Below are 20,638 nucleotides of genomic sequence, written 5' to 3'. Positions count from 1 at the left end.
TTAAATTCAGCCTGTGCTGTAAAAGCATTTACCTGGGGATGACTGCAGGCTGCATGAACTTGAGAAACAAATCCAAATGGGAGAAAAGACCCATGTTTCAGATATGTAATGGGCTTGACATAAAAAATGCTAGTAACTACATGGTTCCACAAAGGATGTTTTGATGGAGTCTGTGTCTATTGAGCTGTTGCATAACCCTCTCTTTCTGCAACTGGGTATATCACAATGAAGCAGGAGATTTTCCCTTCCTTAAGCACACCTACTGGCCTTGAGAAGTGTCTGCTTAATGGGGCCCTAAGTAAGGAAAATAACTCATGTTAAGCATGTCTAACCTCTCTGCTACTGGCCAATATCTGGGAAAGTTGTTCTAGTTAGCCAACCTTTGAAAACCCAACAGATGGAATTTATGTCCAGTCTCTCTAAATGTAGGTACCTAGAGTATAAGTTTTAAAAAATCTGAGATAGCTTCTGCTATAGACACTGGAAGCAGAGTTCATTCAATCAAAATAAACAAGTGATGACATATAGAAAAAGACTCCTGAAATGATCTGTTAAAACGAGAGCGTGTCTAAGCAACAGAGTCCCACCCCTCCACTTAGGTGTCTGCTCTAATTCTTGCCCTGCAAAAAACTTTTCCACACAGCCTTGAACAAAACCTTTTCCATACATTTAATTCTAGAAACTTAAAATCAGTACTAGAATCTTGTATTTCTCTGGGGAATGGTTTTCCCCCCAAGACCCCTAATGCCTGTAACCATATGATTTGACCTTTCCTTTCTTTCTTGACCTAATTGGCTGAGTGCCAGCCATCTTCTCTGAGTGGAAGACTAGATAAAACCTCTGTACTTCCTTGTTCTTTCTCTTGCCCCCTGGAACCCTTCGAGAATAAACACCTTGGAATAATCCTGGGGTAAGAATCTCTTTTGGAATCTTTTGTCCTGTCCCTCTGAGATATCCCTCCAAAGCCTCTCAATAGCTAGTCCCGGGGGGCTGCGGGGGGATATTTACAGTACCTGTTATTGGATTATTGTAGAAATGAGACAACACAATCCTAAACCAGACTGGAATTATACCTAACCACTTCCCTCTAAAATAACAAAAGAAAAAGGAAAGTCCACTTGCTGCCTTCCAGATACATTATTTCACAGAATACAGGTTATAACTGAGTATTTTGAATAGTTTCACTCTTTTTTAGGGAACTTGTGATTATTTATATAAGTGTGTGTGTATAAATATGCATATATATATAAGTTTTTCAGATTTTAAGATCTATATCTTAAGTTTGTATCACCTTTACATATTGTTTCAGGGGGGAAAAAAAGATAGTGCTAAGTTTTTGTAACAAACAAAAATTAATTGATTTTCTTTTATTTAAAAGTTAGCAAATGGTTTGAGCATGAATTACTGAGAAGCAGATTAGTCAAGGCATTTGAGTTATAATCATTAATAGTGGAAGACGCAAATATGAAACAAATCTAATTTAAGTGTCTGCACAGGTTGCAAAGGGAACTCTCAAGAGATCACAAACACTTTGATTTTCTTAAAGAATATAATAAAGACAGGAGATGCATGACAGGCCGAAAGAGCTACCTTTGACTATAAATCACCTTTGAGTAAATCAAAGTGTGACATTTATCATGGTTACAGTCTGTTTAAGAAATAGAAAGATAACAGTCCGATATGATTCACAACTTTGAAAAAGAACAGATCCTTTCATAAGTAGATTTAAAAAGTGTTTTACAAATCCTTTTTGATTCAGTGAAATAATTCCTTATCCATGTAATGGCAAGAAAGTTTTGGGTTCTTGTAGTTCTACATTCAGTTTTGTATTCAAAATCTACAAGGAGAATCAGGTCAAAAAGATACCAAGACAGTTTGATAATGAAACACACCATGGGATTTACAGACATTCCCAATTCTTTTTTCACTAGCAGCCATTTTCTTCATCACAGATATGGAAAATAGGAATGATTTCTTCTCCCAGTAAACTCAGGCTTTGAGACAATATGAATTATTTCACAGGTCTTACTAGCTGTATTTGCAAGTTCCCCCTCTATTTTTTACTGCAAGAAGTCATTAGTGATACTGACAATAAGATTGTGAAGTACATTGAAAGGTATTTAACCCTTATCTAAAAATAAAAATCAGTATAAAATCAGAAACAAAGTGAATGCAAAAGCACCTAATTTCTGGAAGGCATTTTCTAATTAACCTTAGATATCTGTACATAAGCTAATGAAGCTTTTCCTTTTACAATCTGTTGAGAGAAATATGGATTATAGGGCACAATTCTCATTGCTTAACGTTGGTCTAACAACTGTGCCCTCATGTGTTTACGCATTTTCAGTGATACATGTTTATTTCTTTACAGTGACTACAAAAGAAGTCTAAATTTTTTAGCTCATGAAGAAAAATCTTGTTTCTGTGTCTATCATTATTAAAGCTGGATTGCATTCTAAGGAAAAAAAAAAGAAATATACGGTAGGCTATAGCTGTCCTCCAATATTCATGTTTAGATTTGGGATGGTAACAGGTAGCATTTTTACTGTAAACTTGAAGTAGCTAATCTGATCATTTAAAGGAATTGTTACTAGAATATGAGAATAGTTTCAAACTACATAGAGGTTAGCTTTATAACTTCTCTCACTCAAAGAAATAAAACTGGTTAATTTCTACAAAAAAAAAAGCAACTAATTTTGAAGCTTTTGGTCAGTAGAGTAGAAGTAAACTGGAAGAGTGAAAAAAGTCATCTAAAGTTGACAATAAAAGTTATCACAGGCAGTATTGAAAATGGAACATCAAGAGGGAGATGGTGTTCTTCCCCTCCTCCAGCCAAAGAACAATTAAAACATGGACAGATTTTAAAAGAAAGCTTCAAAATTACGAAGAATTTCATATAGAAAGATCTCCTAGGCATAATAAAATCAGTCATAAGGTTAACTGGAGATGAAAGTGACTATTCAAAAGGTCCATTTTTTAAAAATATATTGACTTTTGAGGGCTTATTTAAAGTAAAAACTCTGAGGTCTTTGAAGATCTCAAAGATCTCAAAGATTTAAACATCACTACTTAGAGAAAGGGATTGATTTACAATACAATTGATTAAAAGGAATATATTTTTGCAGAAAAACACCTGCTGATTTTTATTTTGTATAAAGGAAAACTGAAATTCTTATCCATTGAATTAATGGAAGTATTTGATAAAACAGTACAGGTTGTTTGAATACAGTGATCAAGAGTTATTAAAAAAAAGTTTTCTTCATATCCTTAATACACTATTATTATTATTAACAAATATTCTTTCAATTTTTATTTATTTATAATCAATGACTAATAAATTATTAAAAATAATAGTGATGTTGGTTCAATGAAATAATATACGCATTAAAAGGCTCAAAATTTCTGGTAACTTCAGAAGTAGTGATATTATTATAAGGTAATGCCTTAAAAATACAATTAGAACTTTGTAACTCCAACTCAGCTTATTATGTGGTCCCTTTTGGAAAACACTAACTCATATGAAGTCAGTGAAATGATGCCTACTCAGAAATAAGTCAATCAGAACTAATTTCAAACCTAACAGATTAGCCTTATAATTTTCCAATTGACCATACCTTGCATGAACTAGCAGTGTATTTTGCCTTGATTTTGCATATATCAGAGGCACATGCAAAAATAAATAGTCCATAACCTAATATAGACTACATAAGGAATTTCAATGCCTTTTAGGAAAAAAAAATGATGGTACAGTTATCTTTTTAAACGCTGTTTCCTTGATGAAATTTTCAAAGTTCTTCTCTGCTAAAGGGATGAAACATAAACTTTAAAAGTTTTTTTTTTTGAGGAAAAAAGAAGACCTAAGTTCAGGACAGATATTATTGAAGCGGTTATTCTGGTTTCAGTCTATATGCCAGCTGAATGGCTTTAACCATAGCTGTAGAGACTTAGCCTGATTATTATCTCCTACTCTATCCAAATAACTGAACTGTCTTTGCACCAGAGAGAGACAATAGGCAAAGGTAGGAAACAATGTACTTAGGATAGTATACTGCTTTTTGAAGGATTAGCCAGTTTTCCACTGGCTCATTTGAGGGGATTGGGTTAGTAAATAACACAACTTCTATGGTATCACATAAACCATTTGCATTTATACTCACATTTTATTCTGTGTCCGAGGAATGGATACGGCTAACCATTTCTTGCTTAGCTAGAAGAACTGGCATTTAGTGATCTTGATGCATTTTAAAAAGTTTAATGTCGGCTTTTATTAAACCTTACGAATCTATCAAGAAAAAGTCTGCTTGTATTTCCCATCTCAAAAATCTGTTTATAGCTGGTGGTTTGTCTTTGAGACGTGTCAGAAAGATCCTTGTAGAGGATGAGTGGGAAATGGGGGAACTCACAAAACAATCTACCCCATTTCAAAAGAGGGAATACAACCTTGCCTTATGCAGAGCAAAAATTTTCACACAGAAGGTGTTTTTGCTTTCCACTTTCTTAAGAGTACCACTCAGAATTAAATCTTTTAGTCCACAGTAGGAAACTTGACATTCACTGTCAGGTCAATTTGAGCAAGGACTGTATCTGTACTTGGCTTTCTGTACCTCTGTAATTGCTTCTGTGCTTTTGGGCATAAAATTTAGGTGAAATAAGGAAATGGTATATTAGTTCTTCATTCAGTCTGTAACTTGTTGACTGAAAGCTTTAAAGTGTTTACATATCTGGAAGACCAATCACAAGAATTTGGGGGTTTTTTTTCCCCTCTATTCAAGGAAATACCCTGAAGGATGCCCATGCTGTTGAAAAGTTAGAAGAAAATGCATAAATCCATAGAGAGGGGTTAATTGGAGCCTTAGTGTTCTGCAGGCTGATAAATTAGTCTTTTATTAATCCATTACCACATAAAGTGTCTATATCCACCAACTTTATTCTGATGTGTAGAATACCAGTTCAGATGATACACAACCTGCATGATACCTTGACCACACAATACCATCATATTCCGTATTTCTCTTATTATTCCAAAAAGGAGCTCTTGAAGAGCTACAGTCTTCACAGGAGAATCCAGAGCAGAGACCGACATGCTGGAGTATATCCTCTGCGCTCAAGTTTGGGAGGCATAATGCAGTAGGCAGGAAGGGGTTTTTGGAAGTTTTTAAAAACTAGGAAGTAATAAACCAGAATTTGTTCAACAGGCAGGTGCTGTAAAATAGCACTTTTGTAAGAGTGGCACTGGCTACTTCTCATTCTACTGCTGTGGAAATATAAAAGCATTTAGGACATTCTTTATCCTGCCAGGTAGCTATGACACCTATTATCCTATTAATTTTCCCCAGGAAATGTAAAAGAATGGATGAGAAGGCAATAAACATTAGTACTTTGCCAGAAGTTTGTTTCTTTACTGGTAACTGTGAGTGCAAATATTTATACATTCATTCGATGAAATAACACATGTAGTAAAAGGCTCTAGATTTCTGGTAATTCAGAATTAGTGGTATTATTATAAGGTAATTCCCAGCAAAATATAACCCCATGTTATTAATGCAGGTTGTTTGTAATAATTGCACTGCTCTGATGTGCTGTTTTAGACCAGTGAGTGTGATCATTAACCACTATATGATAACTTAAAACCTTTGAAGAGCAATTGTGCTTTTTTGTTTGCATTTGATAGCTGCTGTCATAAAAATCTTCATGTGTATGTAACATGTTAATACAAGGAAAAAATACACTGATGCAAAATATGACATTTTATAATATCTGCCTTTATTTCTGTGTCTTTGTAAATTCCCTCAGCAAATTTTACATAGCCCTTCCCTTTATTTATTTTTGAATTAACAATCCAAACTGACAGAACAGTTTCAATCCATTACTCAGGTTAAATTCATCACTCAAGAAGTACAAATGTTGACTCATGAGAAAACGTGTTAAGAGAGAGAAATTATACCCTTTAAATAGAAAACAACCAAAAACTGAACTATCATCTTTTATTTTTTTTCCAATGCATTATATCATATTGCATGTCATACCTTTTTGCAAAATACTGCACAAGAAAGTTGTACTGTAACTTTTCTCAGTTTTTACAAGACATTTTAAACTGAATCCTTTTGTGGTTTTTTTCCACTTCTTATACTGGTTCTGGCTAAGCTGGAGTTCATTTTGCCATAGCAGCCCTCACTGTGCTGTGCAGTTTGGTGGCACCTGGCACCTGTCAACCCACCACAGTGCTTCACGTTGTGGCATGAAGATGTTCATACATCTGGCAATTTTACCTGTTCAAACTTCATTGGCTGGTGAAGGTCTATGCTCAGGAATCCAAAACTGGTGAAGGTCTATGCTCAGGAATCCAAAAGTGGTTTTGGGATTGTTCTGGGGTGGAAATTGTTGGAACTTGTTTGACCTTTGACTTTGTTTATGCTTCAACAGTTTATATCATCATGTATTTTTGTGCCAACACTTGATCATGTACACCAAAATTTGTGTTGACAATATGTATATTCTTGCTGAAAGTAAATACTAATTCTGGAAATGCAAATTTTTCACCAGGAAATCAAAAGATTTTCAGCTCCACAAAAGACAAGGATATGAGAGAAAAGAGTTCCAAATATGACAATTTTTATGCGAAAAAGAAGGGTGAGATCCCCATAGCCTTTCAATCAACATTAGCCTATGAGAATGTTTTTTTTAAAAATTAGTGCAATATTTAGACAAAATGTGGCATTCACAGCAAGAACTTTTATTTTTCTTATTCATTTTTAATAGAATTGAGATGTTCTGAACTGAGTGAACTAAGAACAATGAAGTCATGTAGCCCTTCCAAAGGCACCTGAAAAACACCTCACATTAACACTCAGGAATTAGGAAGAGAACTCTTGTGTGTAAATAAAACCTGAAATCCTACTCAGACATAAGGGATGTCTTGCTTTACTGACAATAAAGCAAGTAGATGAGAGTTTAAAAGAATTTAACAGATGGTAAACATCATAATGGAGATTTTATTGCCAGCTTTAAAGAGGTTTGGTCCCAGAATATGCCACGAGAATCAGATTTAACAATGACAAAAGCAACTATACTGAAGTGGGTGAAGGAGCAGAAAGAGGAGAAAGGATGTTTGTGACTTGAGAATTCAGTATAATGTGAGGCAAGACATGTAGACTGGTTTATTTATATAGAGATCTCAACAAAAAGCCTTTTCTAAAGTATTTTACCTCTACACCATGATTTGAACAAGAAAATAATAATCTAGAGATTAAGAAGTGTGAGAAATAAAACATTTTGGGGACTTCTTTCTTCAAAGAGGATGAATATCAAGTGAGACAAAAAAAAAAAAAAGGGAGACAAAGTTTGCCCATATATAACTTAGGCACAAAGATATCCTCAATATTCTAGCATATTTAAGCCCTGAACTAGGAGATCTCTGGCTGCAGTAAAGAAATGTGTGCGTTGCATGTTAAAATGAGCAAGGAAAGACAAACTAGTGGTAGAGCACTTTTCAGAGAATCAGTGGTCTTGCTAGGATTATGAGAATTTTGATAGATGGTATTGAGAACCTCAGTGGAGTGATATTGGGATTAGTCCTTCCTCACAGAGGTATTTGAAAACAGATGCAAATCAATATGTAGGTGATAAGTATTTGTTGTTATTACTGCTGCATTCTGCAGGGGGTTTCGAAGAGGTAATTCATTGAGACACATGAAATAGTCCTGTGGGAGCTCCTGGGTTAGAGGAGAATAAAACTAGCAAATGAAGTGTCAAGGCTTTATACCACTGTTTATTTTATACATTTAAAGTACACTATCCTTTCTAGTACCATTTCTTCAAATAACTGCACCAATTTACCGTATCTTAAAAGTACTTATGAAAGAGCAAACCAGTCAGCACAATTATAGTACTTTGAAACATTGAATGTAATGATTGACTGTTTGATAGGAAAACCAGATTTTTTTCAAAATATAACACATTTTAGACATTTTTGTAATGCAAGGCTAGTGCTTCTATGTTACAAATACCACATCTCTTCACTGGCCTTCTAAAGCCTAAAGGCTGTCACCACACATTTGTAAGTCTTCTGCACCAAATGAAATCAGTTCTTACATCTCTAGCACTGAGTGTGGAAACAAGTAATCTTTCATTTCACAAGCTACTTGTACACATAAAATTGGTACAAGTTTGTTTCGGCAGAAGTATATCCCCTCACTTCCTCTGTTCCTTCTGGGTCTGAGTAACAGACACATGTCCAAAAGGCAATGACAGGCCAACAAAAAAGAAAGGTGGATGTGTCTTTATATTTTATTTTTATACATAGCAAAGTAATAAAAGGGGCTGGTTCTGTATCATACTTTAATGGCTTAATAAGATCATTAATTTCTTGCACACAGGATTATCTCCTTGGTGAAAATGTCTGCAGAAGCTTTCAAAAAGAGAGCCTGGGCTATGGCTAGGACTTCTAGACTCAACTATGGAAAAAAATATGTAGCAATTCCCCTTCCTTTCCTGGCTGGTTATGAGAAAGCAAAGTTGTCCAGAAGTAAAACAATGCAGAAAGTTTTCTTGATAAGGAAAACTAATACTAATTGTATGACTACATAGAGAAGCTAATGCTGAGACTCAAACATAATGTGGTCAACTTGTAGGTTTACCTGAAATTCAGACATACTTTTCAAGGAGTATGTAAGCAATATCATCATAGTGAATCTAAGTTTTCAGTAAAAAAACAAGGAGTTTAAAATCTTATTTAGCTTTTAATTGATATCAGTCACGCAAAGCTGAGAAAATTACACAAAGTTATATGTGTTGTATAAATATATGTAAAATAAAGACATCAAAATATAAACCTATATTCTTATTATGTCTTTTTTAACTCTAGTTCTTCACATGAAATCTTAAATCTTGAGAAGATAATTTTTTTCTTACTAAAATATATTGTTTTCCACTTTGAATCTAACCTTAAATTCCCAAAGTCCTACTCATATATCACAGTGATGCAACAGAATTTAAAAAAAAACTGTTTAATTTATCTTAAACATACACTTTAACATATACTGAAAGACACAAGTGATTTCTGAAAAAAAAAAAGAAATTCGTGACCTACATTGTAACAAAATTCCACAAAATGGAATGTTTTAACTGTTCTATTGGACAGTCCATAAGTGACACCCCACAACAAAGTAGGACTCTTTTTGGTACACATTGAAGACAACTTTTAAGTTGAATTCCAGAAAGGAAATGCATGCCAGCATAAATCCATGAAATCACAATAGCTCATGGAAGGTATTAGTAGCTCAAGATTTATGCACAAGTCAAAATATCGAACAGTATGAATTTATATTTTTGTTCTATAATATCTTAGAAAAAGTTCAAATGAAACAGAATTACATGTAAATTTCACTATGCCTAACACATAGCTTATAATTCTAGCAATTTACAAGATGTAATATAAAGAGAACATGAAGGCTAATTATAATTTTGACATTTTGAAAAGATTGCACTAAATATATCAATATGAAGAAAATTCTAATGCAGTAGAAAAGAGAGAAATAAAATATACTGTTCTTGAAATTCTTTTGTCATTTAATACTTTCTTAATAGCTCTAGTCACATTCTAAGACTATTTTACAGTCCTTCAATACCACAGTGTGTCATTTTCAAATAGATGTAAAATATATACAGTATTACAAAGAACATCTGGTTTTAAATATTTGAACTCCTAATTTCTTTCTCCAAAGTTAAACCTCCAAGGGCACTTAAAGGAAGTAAGTGTCCAAACTTTTTTGGATATTGCTCAAAATCCCATCTAGGCTTCTAGTAGGACTTGACAATGTATAGACTAAGTGTCACTGCAAGAGGATCTTAGGCTGATTCCAAACTGACTTGTTAAGGCATAACCCAAAATGTTCTGTCCCATTTTTCTGGCAGTTCGAAAAGAAATAGGAAACTACAGGTTTCTCTACAGCCACATTTTTAAATTGCTTCTTTATTGTCAAGTCAAAAAGGACCTGGGGTTCACATCTAAGCTTGAAAACATGCAGCACCCTCAAATTCAGTGAATAAAGACAATGCAAAATGCAGAAAAAAAATGCAAAGTGTAGAAATGGAGTTTTCATGAAAAAAAATCATCTAATGCCACCATCTCTGCCTATATTTCTACACTGGGAAGAGAAATAAGACATGCTGAAAAATGTCCTGATTCAGTAACTTTGCTTATGGTTGGAGTTCCATGCCATTCAAGTGCACAACCACAGGGTTTTTAATGAAAATTATTACAAATGTGTTTCAGAGAATAACAAAACAAAAGTAAAATGCAACCAAACAAAACCGCAAACTATATAAAAACAAAACTGTAAGAGAAGTGAATAGATTAATAAGAAACAGCAGTGGCATCATTTTTGAGTGCTTTAGTACATTGGTTCCAATAGTTCTCCATGAAATGCAGCTACCTGCACTAAACCTCATGGTTTGCCACAGTTCCATCCAAAATTAGTACAGGTTCTCTTTTTAACTGCCAAATCTCTTATGTCAATGTAATAACTCAGAGGGACATGCCTCTTTTCACCAATTATTTGACTTAAATACTATGTTAAGTATGTATTATGCCAAGTATATTTGAACATGTGCAATGATGAAACTGATACTCATAGTGATACCGTGCTCACAGAAATCCTATAATTGCAGGCCTATTCCTGTAAATCTTGGAAACACTACATGGACAAATTTTCACATCTTTTCTGAGATAATTCAGTGGTATGTATTAGTGGAAAATATGCCAATTCACTGTTTAAATGCATGAAGGAAACAGAATCATGGACTCACGGTCTGTAATTTTCAGGACTCTTTTGAATTCTCCACTTCCAGATCCTCCGCAACCATCTTCATCATCACAATCACCACTGATTTGTTCATCCACACCTCCACCGCTGCCTGTTTGTTGGAGATCCCATTTTGGAAATGATTTGCCCTGCAACTGCTGAAGACAAGATACAGTGTGCATGTTAGCAGTACATATGGAGAGCTTCAGTGAGTACCCAAAATTTAACATATGTCTCTAGTAATAACCTGATTTGAAAAGGAAATTTCAGAATGAGAATTCTGATTTTTTTTTAACCCTGATTTATGGATAGATTTGAAAGAGTGGCATTTGGAGATGTATAGTTTCGTTTTAATTAAAAATCCACAAAATGTCTTTATCTCTGTAAAAGAAAATCAGGCACCAATTTCTTGCTCAAAGGCCAAGTGGAATGGATAAGTACACAGAATCATAGAAAAGTTTGGGTGGGAAGGGACCTTTAAAGGCCATCTAGTCCAAATTGCCCTGCAATGAGCAGGGACATCTTCAAAGAGACCAGGTTGCTCACAGCATCATCCAACCTGATTCTGAATATTTCCAGGGCTGGATCATCTACCACCTGCCTAGGAAACACATTCCAGCATCTCACCACCCTCATTACAAAAAACTTCTGCCTTATATGTGGTCTAAATCAAACCTCCATCAGTTTAAAATCATTGCCCTTATTTCTACCACAACAGACCCCACTAAAACTTTTGTTGCCCCTCTCCTATAGGCTCACATAGAGTAGACAGCATCTGTGGTACTTAACAGCTGGATCTGGATCTTTTAAAGACCCATGTGATATCTACAGAGACTAAAGATACATTTATTATTCAATGTGAACTTTTTGCATTTGGAATATCTGAAATAGTATGAGGGCTGTGTTTCAGCTCTTTATTTGTGAATCCAAAACATACTAGTCTGCTCTGGGTGTGTCACATGAAAACCTAGCAGAAGCTGAAGAAAAAAAAAAGTGTTCGGATGATATCAAGGAATAGCAGACCAAACTAATACAGTCAGAGGCAGGGCTAGCATGGAGAGAACTATTTCCAAAGGACATCCAGGCATTACTTTGGTAGAACTAATAAAAGTGAGGTAAAGTAAAACAAAGGGATAGCTGATACTGGCCTAAGAAGTGTAGATGATTTGGTTCCAGTATAAATAAGATTGTTCTTTGGCTCCTCTTTATTTCTCACTATAGAGATGGCCAATGATATCTGCATGGTTTATAAGAAAATAGTAAGAGATCAGTTTAACACATTTCTCCACTCTGTGGAGCAGTGCTGAGCAATCACCTGAATAATGTTAATCTCTCTCATTTATCAAATGTACAAGTGCTGCCATATACTTTTTAAGTGGTAGTACAACTTTCATATATACACAAACAACGTGCCCTCTTCCCCATTCAGACTCAGTTCAGTTTATCTGTCAGATAAGTATAAACGTCAAAACCTATAAAAACCCAGGTTCTTAAAAATGTTGATAATTCTTATAACTTCATCTCATCCAAAATACGAGTTTGTACAGGTTTGTGCACTACTCATGCTTCAATCTAGGAAGACTTCTTTACACTGGCCAAAACCTCACTGTCACAGATTCTTTAATTTAATAATCAGATAGTACTTTCTCCTTAAAGAAGATACTAATTAGTTTGAAACAGACTCAGTTGTTTTATACCTTCAAAATGTGTTTGCTTTGTTATTTAACAAGATACTGGGTTCATATTTTCAACCTATAAACTGAGTTTATTTTCAGATTGTGGAGTCACTTCTCAGACAACTTGATCTTTTAAGGTCTGTACAGTGCCCAACAAAAAATATTTTAATCACTACTATGAGATCATTCAGATAAATCTCAATGCTTCTATAAAATCCACTTGCTCCTCTGTGTAAAAAAAGGAGAATGCCACTCACCACTGAATTAGCAGAACCAATTTATGCAGCACTTTTAATTCAAAAGTTTAATTAGGCATTTATATGCTACCTGAAAGACAAACTACCTAGCTAAGATGGAAAAAAACCCTCTTTGTTACTGCTGCTCTGCTCCCTGCTTATTGTGTAATCCATGCCATACTTCTACAAAATAGTATTTATTAAAACAAAACACAGACTGTTTAATGGACTACATCAGTTAAAGTGGACACTTCTTTTTATCCCCAGTTCATATCATGACACATTCCCAGGGCCAGTTGTATGATAAGGTACTCTTTATCCCTGAGATCTGTGGCATAAATGTGGACAGGAACTTTCAGCAAGACAGTTTTTCAAACAAAATGTGTTTCCAAATTTTCTATAGTATATACCATATATACCATATATATCTGAAGTGTATATATACACACACATTTTTTCAGCCTGAGAACATGCATCCTCCTCTATATCTCTGCCTCAGTCTTAGAAATATATTGACTTAATAAGGTTTTAGATTTTGTTGCTTCTTTAAATTTCAGTGCAACTTAGTTATTCATCTTTCCTCTCTTTTTCTTCCTTTTTATTATTATGCATTATTGATTTATGAATAAAAACCTAAAAATACAGATGATCCCCCTTAAGTGCTTTAAAGGTAGGTTCAATATTGAAAAAGTACTCTTTAACTTTTTCCAAACTTTTCACTGTACTTGAAAAAGTAGAGATTAAATAATGAGTAAGCTCATTTGTTATTTGGACTTTGTTATTCTCTTCGGTCTCCTTAATTGTACAAGAAGAAATATTGTCTCCATATAAGTACACAAGTCTCAGTGCTGGTTCTCCACTAAGCAAGACTTGGATCTAGTATAAATTCTTTATTAAACAGAAATCCATGTAGTTCTTCAAAGATAAATTGATTCACATTATAAATAAAGATAAAAGTTTTTTAAAAGAATTTTTCTCTTCTGCTGCACTTTTTATAAGACTATTCTTAAGAAGGAAAATAAGTACATGTTACAACTGGAAAATTTTGTTTTATATACTTACTGGGTATTTCAGCAGAATGAGGAGGGTTACTAGCTGTATACTCTCTGCCCCTCAAAAAAGTACAACTGTTTTCCTGTTGTGTCAAAGTATAAAATAGTGTCTTCTTATTTTGTCTAACAGTTTTTCCATTCTATCAAATTTTTGTCTCAAAACCCCTGAAACTCCAAACCCCATGAGTTTTATCACACAGTATCATCTTTCAATTTCAATCAAAGGGGCAGCAGATATTATTGGCAACCGTATTAATTTGAATGATTTATGGCAAGGGTTAGCTCACCACTGTTCTGAGACTGCAATAGATACACCAATATTCCAGATTCCCTTGTTCCTAATGTTGATGGAAGTTTATTGAACTAAGACTTTGGTATCAAAAGCATGTCCTCTGCTGGTGGCATTTTATTTTTCCCAGAAAATTTGTGCACCACTACTATGGTACATGTGCATGGGAGGACGAATCATCTGAAAGATCTTTGGGAGTCTTCAGCATCACAGCTTCCCTACATAGATTTGGGAAGTTTGGCCTCCCCCTTAGATCTTTTAGTACTCAGTTGCCAAAATACCTCTCAGGACTTTCAGTGATGGCTTAGGGGAATGCTTTCTTTGACCCAAAAGCAATTCTGCATAAAGTTATAATATCGAAAAGTACCACTGATACATTTTGTGAAATTTCATCTTTTAGAATGAAAATATTTGCATTACAGAAGTTACATTGTCATATTAAAGTACTTCCAGGGTTCTGTAAATATATGACTTACTGCTCTGTAACATTTCGGTAAGAAAACGAACTTGCAGCAGCTACAGAGGCACTTTATGAGGGTACTTGAAGATTCTGAACAAATCCCAGAGTCTAAGCTTAATTAGGAAAATTATCACTATGGACATATGATTATTGTACAGACCTATAGGGCATTGTAGTCTTTCAAGATTATTTAAGACTTTTATCGATGATCTGGAAAGCTAAATGAAAAACAAAGTGGTAATTATAAATCTTGTACTGCCATGAGAACTGGAGAATTGCTAAATAACAAAAAGCAGTGACAAACTAAGAAAATCTCATCTGGCAAGTGAGGCAATTGAGTGAATTTTAAAATATACTATAATAAAATACAGACAAAAGAAAATTTGCAAGTCTAAATATTGTATTACATGCATATTAAAAGACAAAATATTCTGTTTCGTAAATTAATTGTGGGTATCCTGGGCAGCCAGCAGAATATGAATTACCCAGAGCAACGCTCTAGACAAAGATTTTAATGGGATATCTTTGGGGACAGAAATAGGAATACTAAGTCAGATTAGGGGTGTTCTATTACTCCTAAATCGCTTTCTCATTGCCTTTGTTCAGAAAGGATGGCCCAGAAGTGAATTCCATTACAATGATTAAAATGGAACCAAAAATCCTTTTGTTTTAACCACGGAGCTCATCCTTTAGTACACTCAAAAAAACTCTTGATCTCAAGAATTTATTTAACCAGCCTTATAAGCCTTGTAAATGCCTATATGGCAAATATGGATTTAACAGATTCAACAGGCCAAAGCATATGAAAATAGCAAATAAAAATTTTTTTTAAATTTAAACATTCAAAGTGAATAAAAAAATCTATGTTACCAGAATCATACATTTTAAAAATATTCAGGTTGGTCTATATAAAAATAATTTTTCAATAGTAAATAACAATTATCAACAGTTGTAGTAATGGGGGTTTTTTTTGGGGGGGGAGGTTTGGTTTTGTTGGGGTTTTGGGGTGTGGTTTTTTTGTTTGTTTTCTTTTGTTTTGTTCTGTTCTGTTCTGGTACAAATAGGTTTTGGTTTTAAAGCATGAATTAATTTAGAGGTTCAACGACATGGTATGTATTGAGTTTAAAGTAAAAAACTAAAATGGCCCCTTCTGCCTCTCAAAAATGTATTAATTCATATAAGTAAATCTGAAATGGCAAGAGTGTACTCTATTTTGTATTTTTCTGCTTGCAGAAAGCTACAAGTGATTTAATCTTCGTTGTTGTTTAACTCAGCAGGAGCACCAGACAGCCATTCACTCACTCCCCCTCAGTGAGATGAGGGAGAGAATCAGAAAAATGGCAAAACTCATGGGTTGGAATAAAAACAGTGTAGGACATAAAAGGAATGTTAAATAATAATAGTAATGATGATGAAAGGATGTACAAAGCATGCGATACACAGTGCAATTTCTCACTGCCCACTGACTGATGACCTGAGCAGTGGGCAACCAGCCCCTGGCCATCTCTCCCCAGTTTATATGCTGAGTGTGATTTTGTATGGTATAGGATAGCTCTTGGGTCATCTGGGGTCAGCTGTCACATCTGTGTCCTCTCCCATCTTCTTGTACACCTTCAGCCTGCTCGCTGGCAGGGCAGCAAGACAAGGCAAAAAGTCTTTGACTGAGTAAGCACTGCTCAACAATTAAAATTTTACTGTGTTATTAACATTATCCTTCCCCTAAATCCAAAACACAGCATAATACCAGCTACTAAGAAGAAGATTAACTCTATCCTTGCTGAAACTGGATTATGTCTAATGAAGAACACTGAAAGGTAATAAAACTTATATGATTGAAACTGATGTGATACAAAAATGTAGTATCGTATTCACTTATTCTACATCATAAACATTCATGGTAAATATAGATTTTTCTATAAATTTTATTGTATTGTATTTCAATGAAAATATCTTGATGCTCTATTGCAGTTCAATGTGAACTAAACTCAGTCATAGTATTTCCTCTCTTTCATTTATGTGCACATCATAACTTCTGGAGGAATCTTAAAGGAGCCTAGCAGTGAATCCAATTTAGCTAATCAAGTCAAATCCAGAAGAATTATTTCTAGAAGTATTACTACCTTGAACTCTTTCAAATGAGAGGAATAATCTGCTAATTTATTACCTCTGCTTAGTGTTACATACCCAAATACTTAGAAATCAGCATTTCCTCTGGTGATCTCTAAAAAAATACCTATTCATACATCTGTAGGCCAGAATGTCCTGCAGGGTTTCATTTCCTTAACAAAACTATGCATTCCAAATTAGAAGTCCAGTTTATATTGGCGACTGCTATTTAGATCACTAGTATGGCAATTTATAATCCCTTATGATAGTGCCCTGTGGGGATTTTTTGAATAAAAAGGTGTAGCATTGTGTGAAGTACATCAGCTCCTTTCTTTTTCTTTAATGATATTTTCAAAAAAAGAATGAGATTTCTAATCAGCTCTAGCCTTTATATCCTTGAGATGATACACAAAGTATAAGCAATACATACAATGCTATGTCAAACTCACTGTTTTCTGCCTAGATCCAGGGCTACAGCTCTGTGTTTCAAGTTTGAAAACTCATTCTTCTCCATAAAATCACCAGTAGCCTGAAATTCTGATGGAAATAACACAATATTTCTCTCGAGTCTAAGCTAACTCAGCTGAACAAAGAAAGAAATAGACATTCATTCTGCTTACTGAACTGCAAAAATTAGAAAGGTGGCTAAGTGCCAGCACTGCACAACACAACTTTAACCTACCCTTTGTGCTTCTTTGATACACATTGACTATCTCAGGATAAAATCAGTTGCTGCCTGAATAGTGGAAATAAGAATCACCCCGGCTTATTATTACACAACTACTTCAAAATCCAGACATTTCTTCTCAGTAGTTATTTAGTAGCGTTCAAAGCCACTTAGTAAGAGAACAAAATTTTAAAAGAAAACTAATTGCTAAATTAGGCAGCAACGACTGGCAATTTTCATTGAAGGTACAATTGCTCACAGTGAGACTATGTGTTCAAGCACGAGCACACACTGCACATTTTGTTCCATCCTCAGCATGCTTCCTGACCATCACAAAGTTCAACTGACCTAACTAGCATGCTCTACAATAATGCTTGACCCCAATTTGAGCCTTAGCATAGTCTACAGACTGTTCTGAGTAGGCAGCCTGGATATGGTTATTTTGCTGTAGGAAGTAGGACACTTCCAGTCCCTGAACATTTTTATTTAATACAACAGATGCAGTTTTTTGGGATGTCTCCAGTGCCAAAATAAAAGAGAACTGGACAATAAGGTACAGTGATAGATACCAAATTTCTCAGTCTTCGTAATTTACATCTGTCCACCAACCACTTCTCCCTAAGGTAAATCACTTACTAAGAGGCTATTTGTAAGCACTGGGGATGTGGAGCAATGTGTTCTCACCCTTTATCCTCTTTTTAGCAAATACATATACATCTCCTAAATGGAATTGTCCATTCACAAATACCCTTTTCCTAATCTGTAACTTATAGAAATCTTGCTTTATATCTGGGAGTGCATTTTACAGCTGAAACCCACCAACTGAGGTTCTCACTTGAGTTGACATGAGTGATTACTTTTCTTTCCAGTTGTTACTGGTTCAGAGTGAATACAGGAGCAAAAGCTTGGCTCTTATCCCTTGGTGCAATCCCTGCCACCACAGTTATGCACACTATCAACTTGATGTGTTTAAAAAATATTTAGGTATTTTCGTCCGTAAAAATTCATGTCTTGCTAACATTTCACTGCAGGTTTAAATCATCCTCAGAAAATTAAGTAAATGAGTTAGACGTTTATAAGATAACAAATGCAAGCAAAATTAAATGCCAGAACAATAGAATGTACTCTTATTTCTGTCTAGTAGTTGAAATAACAGAACAAAATTACATTTTATATGATTAATGTTTAGAGACTAACATTCTTTGCCTGTTTCACCCACCCATGAATATGCTTGTATTTTTCTGGTCACTGCTCTTTTCTGTTCATCTGTTGCCTTTTATTCATTTGAAGGTTACTGGTTATAACCCCCTTCACTAGGTATTACAAATAATTTTTAGATAATCTGAAAACAATTTTATCCTTTACCTTGTCCTCATCTGAATTTTCGGACCTTTCTTCCTTGGCAAGGGTTGATATAGATAGACATATATGACATATATTAGACAGTTTTCTTTGGTCCTAATAGTAGACTTAAATTCTGTCTTTCTGGAACAGAATATGTCAATCACTAGACAGCTTAACTTAAAGTAACAGCCAGACTGTTACAGTGCTTTAATGAATGATTAATGATGTCTAACCAAAAGTAAGAAAAAGGATTGATTTTAATAACAGGACATACTGTGATCAGATAAAAGTCATTTGAACAAACAGAGCCAGGATTTCGGATGGGGTTGAGCTTCAGAATCACACACCTCAGTGTAGATGTCAAAAAATTTACATGTTTTTCTGTAAGTGAAGTGTCTAAGGTCCTCAGTAGTAATCTGCATGTTAGAAATTTGATTCAGTTTTGTGGACATGTTTGTCTAGTGCTTTTTGATATGACCTAGCGTATCTGAGGCACTACGCAGAAAGAGAGAAGTGATAACTTGTAGAAGAATTTGGTTCTCGAGCAACAGCTGGAGGCCAAGGAGCACGGAGCAGCTGGAATGGTTCCAGGCATCTGAGTACATGCAATTGAACCATAATCCTAGTTAAAGATGGGAATTATTCAGCTAAGCAAAGGCTGGAGTCCAAACAGATTTATAGAAAAGAAATAGCAAAAAAAAATTTTTCAAAGAGGATTCTTAATTCTTTTAGCCAGGCAGTGCAATTTTTGTTTGGTAACTACACAGCTCATAGCACAGCAAGGCCCACTGGAGAAAAAGCACAGCAGGATCCCAACCATTTATCTAGATAGTATAGATATAAAATTCACCGTTTCTCTTTATGTTCCCTCTCTATATAAAAATCAAGAAAAAGATCAAATTATTTGTGAGGAAAAATGCTGATTACTATTTAAGAATTTAATTTCCTTAAGGAAAGTTTCAAACCAAACATTTTCAGTGTTAACAACTAGAACTTGGAAAATCATATGGAGAATTAATCAGAATTACAGCCAGTTTCAATAATCTCATGACTTTCACTAGGAAGTACAGTTTTTCAAATAAAATAAGAAACCAACACATACAAATGAAGCTGTGGAACAGAAGAGAATTCACCAACTGGCAAGATTCATAAATGTGGACACAAGTACATGATCATTCACTCATTGTGCACTGATTTCTACTGATAGTAACATCAATCTGTTATTAGTCTGTCTGTTACTTAGAAAGAAAAATCATGACATTAGCAAAGTGTAAATGTTGAATTTTATTTTTTTAAGAATAAAGTTTATTCCATGTTTAAAAATGTTTATATTAAATTGCTACTGAAAAATAAGCTAGAAATGGGTTCTACAGCAAATTATCTACACTACATCAGTTGTCCACCTGTGTATTTCCAGTCAGTGGCAATTTGGAGCCTATGCCTACAAAAGCAGAACTTTGTTTTACCTCTTTGACACAGTTTTTACTTAAGAGTTATGTAAGTAACTAGTAATGTCTAGTTTCCTCTCATTGTTAGTGGAAACAGAAGTCTGATGTTACAGCTGAAGTAAATTAAACATCATGATAATGAAAATCGCAGACACGTTATTTCTGGTTTTGATTTCTTCTTATACTTCACAGATCTGCAAGTGAAAGGGCATAATATTAAGCCATTTAGATGAAGGATTTTCTGGAACACTTTTCACTTTATAAGAATATGCTACTTGACATTTCTTCTCGAGGGCCATTCAGAAGACATTATAGAAAAAGCTGCATTGAAATAATCTGTGATGCCATCATGAGCAAAATTGTGACTGTACTGTTAGAGGTACATTTCTATTGCTACTCTATTGTGAGTGGATAAATTGGTGATTTATCCAGAGAACTGATTTCAGAGAATGGAATTCAGTAGACAGTCAGTGGAGGTGACCCACCAGCAGTGCTAACTGACAGACTGCTTTCCCTTATCCACCAGCAGCATGATAAAGCTACTTTCGTCTTTTACTT

General features: G+C 34.6%; 1 protein-coding gene across 1 annotated transcript in view; it reads right to left on the bottom strand.

The window, feature by feature from the left end:
* The window catches only part of GPC5 (glypican 5), a 595,392-nt gene that overhangs the window by 271,453 nt on the left and 303,301 nt on the right, over positions 1-20,638 (bottom strand). The window contains exon 7 of the mRNA XM_066176349.1: positions 10,807-10,960. Within this exon, the coding sequence (XP_066032446.1) occupies positions 10,807-10,960 (154 nt within the window). The remainder of the gene's footprint in view (positions 1-10,806; positions 10,961-20,638) is intronic.

This window comes from Chamaea fasciata, unplaced genomic scaffold (assembly GCF_029207755.1).
Source record: "Chamaea fasciata isolate MVZ Bird 193981 ecotype frontalis unplaced genomic scaffold, bChaFas1.0.hap1 SCAF_2, whole genome shotgun sequence".
Lineage (NCBI taxonomy): Eukaryota > Metazoa > Chordata > Aves > Passeriformes > Sylviidae > Chamaea > Chamaea fasciata.
The sequence above is the reverse complement of the archived record's forward strand: the minus strand, read 5'-3'. Positions and strand labels throughout refer to the sequence as shown.